At 48.3% G+C, this 6,311-nt stretch overlaps 2 protein-coding genes across 2 annotated transcripts; one reads left to right on the forward strand and one right to left on the reverse strand.

Annotated features, from left to right (window-relative positions):
- Positions 1 to 2,055: 2,055 nt before the first annotated feature.
- Positions 2,056 to 2,913, reverse strand: Pmar_PMAR000096 (hypothetical protein; the record flags this gene model as incomplete). The annotated part of the gene is made up of 3 exons (XM_002781668.1): positions 2,056 to 2,227; positions 2,278 to 2,299; positions 2,808 to 2,913. The coding sequence occupies 3 exons, from the start codon at positions 2,911 to 2,913 to the stop codon at positions 2,056 to 2,058; spliced, it is 300 nt and encodes a 99-aa protein (XP_002781714.1).
- Positions 2,914 to 5,804: 2,891 nt separating this feature from the next.
- Positions 5,805 to 6,153, forward strand: Pmar_PMAR000097 (hypothetical protein; the record flags this gene model as incomplete). Its single annotated transcript, XM_002781669.1, has 2 exons — positions 5,805 to 5,902; positions 5,949 to 6,153. 2 exons carry the CDS (start codon positions 5,805 to 5,807, stop codon positions 6,151 to 6,153), a joined length of 303 nt encoding a protein of 100 aa, XP_002781715.1.
- Between the last annotated feature and the right edge of the window lie 158 nt (positions 6,154 to 6,311).

The following is a 6,311-nucleotide window of genomic DNA, read 5'->3' on the forward strand; positions in this document are numbered from 1 at the left end:
CGACACCAAACTGTCATGACGCATCAGTTATGCGTCACGTAACCTCACGGGTATCCACGCTCTTTCTGCTCATTATAACGACCCATCTCGCCCTTAAATTAAGGGCGATCAACACGATTTTAGATTAAGGGCCTTAATCTAAAATCGTGTTGAATAATCGCGACACAGAACTTAGATCGAGAGTTCAGCGAGATTGCAATTGAATTCTTCTGGTTCGTAGTTGCTTCGGGGGATTCCCACTGCATCAATTCTTGCACATCAGCAGTACACCTTTCAGCTCATCAAGTTACATAATGGTGTCATTCGTGAAGTTCATCATCTCCGTCTTTCTACTACTAGTAGTGGAGGCACGTCCGCAGGCGATGCTAAGAGACTCTCTCGGTGTCATTTACTGCAATAACGATAAGAACTGTCCTCCCGAACTACCTAAATGCATCAGCAGTAAGTGTACGATCCCTTGCAAAGCTGATAATGAATGTCGGGATGCTCTAGGACCCGCTTATCATTGCGTCAATGGATACTGCGAATAGTTCTCATAGCGGCCCCCCCTCCCTCGGCAGGGTTTTTTTTTCGTATCCTTAGACAATCTTGGGCACATGAGCTCTATTCGGGCCGGGCTGTGGCCCCTCTCATTATGTGGTGGATAGGTGCGGTTTTTTTCCTTATTCCGCTCCTCGAGTCAACTCTTTCTTGAGACCTCGATGGCAATGAGTTCAGTCAATGGCGGCGCAGTCCTAAAAGTGACGTTGTGGTATTTTCGAGGGATCATTTAGCTGTATCCAGTTCTGTGAATCACAGACTGTGATACGAGTCGCAGAACTCCATTGAATTCGTCGAATTCAATTCGAGTACGCCTGGTGGTTCCTAGTGGAAGCTCCGATGCATAAGAGTTCCTGCAACCCGAGCTCTCAGTTAGAGCTGAGTGTGAGAGCCTCTCCTGACATAAGCACTAGCTTTTGAGTGATATGCAGCTCATCCAAGGAAGGATCAAGTCGCAGAGAAGCGCATTCAGATCGATTTGATCCTCGGGCCCCGAGGTGAGGGAATAAGATTCCTTCATAGCAGGACATGGCAACCCAGTCTAGTGAACACCGGATCGGCGTCGCCTGTAAACTTTCTCATCTTGGTCGTCAGGAGCACCCCATCAAAGGCCCGGCAACTCAATCCTCGGAGGAACGAGCAATAATCCAGACTACTAATCCTCGGATCGATATGATCTTTCAGAGTGCCCAATTGAATTGGGCCAATTCGCCAGAACATCACGTCAATTGCCGCTTCCAGCGATCCTTGCGTCAGAGTCTGTTACCCTTGCGATATCTGTCAGGATAATCCTACTCAACGGATAGCACGTGAAAATGATTATGGAGGTAGACGATGATACCCCCGCTGTTGTAAGCTGCAACAGATAAGACTAAGATCCTTGCGCTCGTGTCGGGAAGATTCAACGATTGGTTCTACGACCTTGGTCCTCGTTCAAATGTGGAGGCAATTCTCTCGTTCAACTGTGGAGGTGTGGGTAACGGTACTTTCATAGAAATAATTGATAGGAAGTTATTGCGATTCTGTGTGTGTCTCTAGTCTCCATAATTGTGTTCTAGCGTCAAGCTAGTGGAGTCAGGTTTATAACTAACTTAAGCTGTGGTTGTTATTGTTGTGGTTATTCCCGACATCATTGAAGCTGCGTAGAGCTCTATTGTGGTATCTACCTTGTCAATGACAAGTTGTCATCAAGTTTATCAGTGCTCGTGAGGCGTGTATTGAGTCTGCTCTGAGAGCGACTCGCTCTGAGCGAGATTTGAGTCTAACGACTCTCACCGTATTCTGGCCGATCGATAGGAGAGTTTACGGTGGATTTTGCATCTGAGTCCTCGTTCCAACCAACACAGGAAATATGGAACCATTGATTACAGCCATCGCAGGTAACCATAACAATATCGTCACGAAGATCTTGGCAAGGTGGACAAACATTGGACTCCGGATTCGCAGGACCATCGTATTTCCCTAAGCGACTTGCATGGAATAGTGCACTGCGTCCTTGACCAGTGGAAGTTGAACTTAGACGATAGCATTGATCCCCAACATTCTCGAGCACATAATAAGGCCCGGACGCACAAGTTGTGCGGCACAACCAGAGAGCTTGGACTCTCGAGATCCACCGATCTTACCCGGATTGAAGAGAACAGCCTTGTCCCCAAGCGATAATCGTTCAGCCGAGGAGCTCAACTTCCTAGACATAGCCACTCGGTTACGACAAAACCGAACCATCCGCGTTCTTACGACTGATTCTCATAGAGGGATCCTGAAAAGGACCATAGACATCACATCCCAAGACTTCGAACATCTTCTGAGGCATCTTCACCGCACCAGACTGAAACTGGGCCGTAGTAGTATCGAAGCGAGTAGTAGCACAAGCCAGACATCTCTTCACGGCAGGCTTAGCATGTCGACAAAACTTTGGCCCCCACGCGCTCTGATACATAGCACTCAGAGTAGCTCGTACTCCACAATAGCCGCCTTCAACATGCACGGCAGTAGCATACTCCAAAGCGAGAGATTCGAGAATAACAACTTGTAATCGAAGACCATCATGCAAATCAATCAGCAAGACATCTCGCCAAAGCTTCATAAGCGCCTCCCGTTACCGAGCCGATCTTCCCGGCCAACTGAAACACGATACGCTTACTCAACACCTCAGCCTCCGGGACCACCAGCTTCACAGCGCTTAACAGATAACGTCTCGTGCTCATCGTCCCAGCACCAAAGATTCCCAAGCCAACGGGTACGTTGGCCACTCGACCATCTCTCACGCTTCGCATCAGGGCAATTGAAACCGCACAGTTCCCAACCCAGCAAAAGCAACTGTTCGACGACATCAAGCACGGGGGCCTCACCGGCTACTACGAAGTCGTCCATGACAACAAGAATGGTAGGGTAGACATCGTGACATTGAGCACCTTGCAATACCTCGTACGCGCAGCGAACGACTTTGCGAACGATACGTTGGGTACAATTCAACGCATGCAGACCTACCGCCAGCCCAAAGGCTAGCTTAGGATACTCAAACAACTCCTCACCGACCGATAGGTAGACTGGAGTATGTTCACCAGTAGCCACGTCGATGACCTCGATGCCGATAGAATAGAAAGCCTTCTCGAGGTCGTATTGTCGTATCTGCACTCCTCTTCGGAGCACCCCTCTCAAACCTCGCCCTGCCATCAACACCGTTGGTTGAACTGCAGATACTGCCGGTGGGTAAAAGTTGGCCCCTCTCATATCCGTTACGGGCGGCCCGTAGCGGGCCGGATACGAGTAGACTCTGTTAATTTCTGCTTCACTGGAAAGATCGTCCCGGTTAAATGGGAACGACGTATCCTACGAAGTTCAGACTCGTCTTCCTCGACCTTCTGAGAAGGTCCTTCTCGAGAAGGTCGGAGAAGGTCCTTCTCCCATCAATCCCTCTCAGTATACACAGAGCAGTGCTGATTGAACTCAGATCGCTCGTCCTCGGCGAGTTTCTGTCAGATCGCTCGTCCTCGTCGAGTTTCTGTATCATAGAGCTACTACACCAGCCTTTCGGAGCCTCGGACGAACCATCTGACGAAGAAGGTTTCGTCGTCCACTTGACCACAAAAATAAATTCTGGCTTGCCAGATGCCCCACGCTCCCTTCTCAGAGACAGTTCGTACCCATCAGAGATCGTTATACCGCCCAACCTGCTCACTCTGGCGAATAAAGTACGGAGGAGTTCCTTCTCTCGACCCTTATAATCCTTCTCGTTCTTGTGTAGCTCAGCTGATGCTCGAGCCAACACCTCATCAACTCGACGATCCAGCACATCTCCTACTTCAGATGCTGCCGACGATTTCGGAGACGGTCGTCGCAGACCACTCTTCACAGCCTGTAGGTCACCGTCGTCGGCAACGAACATCTCCTCATTGGTAGAGTAACAGTTCGATGATAGCAGTTGAGAGATCGATATCAGCAGCCATGGCGTCAGTTGATCTACTCTCAAACATCTTCTGAAGAGCTATTCGCCGAGCGAATAGCTCAAGGAGGAGCGAATTTCGCTACTCATACGTCCGAATATGTCTGATTCACTTCGTCCAGTCATATCTATACCGTATAGATCTATACCGACACTATACCGACACTTGTGCATATAGACTATACGCACAATAGTGTCCTGGCCAAGAATTGAACCTGCGTGCAATAACGCAAGTTTTGAGGAATTATGACTATTGAGAATGATTTATCCTTATAAACAGTGAAGCTAGTGCGGATACTGTTCTCGGGGATTCCGTTTTTCCCTATCGTGAGAGCTTGGCAAGGTCTTGTCGCAGTTGAGTCGTTACACATAATGGCGGTTGAGGGTGGTGGAGGAGTAGGGGTATCACTGCAGAAATACGTCCTCCGACCATTAGCTCGAATACCATTACGCATCAGGGGGGTCTTTAGCCATCAGGATGCTATAGGTAGGCAGTGCTATAGTCTCACTCATTGCCTCTGGCCTACTCTGTGGGAATTCAATTTGGAGCGCGATTATTAGAATTATTCTACGCAATATACCATATAGTGATTTGTAGAACAATAGCAGTACAGTTTAATACAGCAGACAGTTTAAAACAGTAATTTGTAGAATAATAGCAGTACAGTTTAATACAGCAGACAGTTTGAAACAGTAATTTGTAGAATAATACAATACTACTACCATGGTCACCGGGATTCTCTCTCGGTTGAGTAGTTGCATGTGATGTGTGATACCAATTCGTGCAATGGTGTTCTCTCCCGATCACTGTATATCTACTTGGACTGACCAATCGGTTCTACAGCGTTTGCGAGGGTCGGAGTGAAGTTGGGCTTCTGATCGTTTCGTAGAATCTTACTGTGCTGTCTGTGAAGGTTCCGAGCGTGTAGCTCATCGCCAAACCCGAACGCTGGCGTCGAGGGCTAACCCGACCCCTAGCACTGTCGTGTTATCATCTGTGAATCGGCAACCCTTAGCTAGGGTAAACGTGGATGATTGGACCCTCGTGGTATGGGTCGGCTTTTGCATCCTCATCGTGGGCCTGGCGGGCCTCACCATACAGGTAATCGTTTCGTATAAGCCTATATAGTCGGACGGTTAAGGTGCATTACTGTCGCACGTGACATCCAGGTTCAAATCTACCGTCATGCATTCAGGTGCTTAATCAATGCCCTCATTTAATAGCAATTCTTGTTGGCACGTTATTAGTCGGCCTTGGCTTCTACTGCAAGGTAATCTTCATCACTTCTCGCTCACCCCGCTATCCCTTTCCAATCAAGGTCTGTCAGCACGGTTTGTTAGAGTATATACCGCCGCGCATTCAACGCCTCCTTTTGCACACAAGTGTCTTTGACATTTTCTTTGACCAGAACACTATCGCTCGGCTCTCTAGGTGAGATAGTGGATTTTCCATGCAAATATGTGTCATTCAGATTATGGTCTCGACTGTTCCTACTAGCGGGTTTCAAGGGACTCTCTGAGAATACCACCCGGCAAATTTTAGAACAAATGGACGATGTAGATCTCGGTCCAATTCTGACTTGTCTCATTGATGTCATGCTAGGGGTTCGTCGAACAAATGTTGCAACCAGGCTTGGCGCATCACCTCCCTTTGGTAGTGCAGAGGCATCTTTTGCCAAATCCAGTAGAGAGCCTTCGGGACCGAGTAGCGAAGTCGTGGTTATATGATGACCCTCATAAGCCTTTACAGTTACCAGTACCGCATTGGTTGTTGACCACGCATCAGCGGAATGGTGAAGGTTCATCGAGATCAGGGCAAATGGTGTTGAAGGTTGGAACGAGCCGAGAGTTGCCAACGGCGTTTACTGGCCTTCCCAGTGTTCGAATCGATCGCCGAACGGCTGCGGCAATCATACAGTGAGGTCTTGCGTGTGTTGAACATGAAGTGACGGAATTATGGTAGGTATAAAAAGGCCCATCCCGTGATACGGCCGGACATGCCGCCTCCGATTAGCCATGCGATGTGGATGGTTGCTGCCCCTTCGACTTCCATTGTGGCTGGTATGTACGGCCTCATAGGGCATAGTGGTGATGCTATGGACAGGTATAAGCACACTGGGGTTGTCGATATTCGCATGCAGGAAAGGGAGATATCGAACAGCTGGTAGTAATTTTTTTAGTTGGAGTACATTCCCAGTGTGGAAAAATATACGCGTTGGTGACAATATGGAAAATTTTTGGTAGTTCTGTACACTTTTTCCGCATTTATATGTGAACTCCTATAATTAGTGAGGAAACTCCTGAGCTCAACTGAGGAAAGCGAACA

This window comes from Perkinsus marinus (genome assembly GCF_000006405.1).
Source record: "Perkinsus marinus ATCC 50983 genomic scaffold scf_1104296941728, whole genome shotgun sequence".
Taxonomy (NCBI): domain Eukaryota; phylum Perkinsozoa; order Perkinsida; family Perkinsidae; genus Perkinsus; species Perkinsus marinus.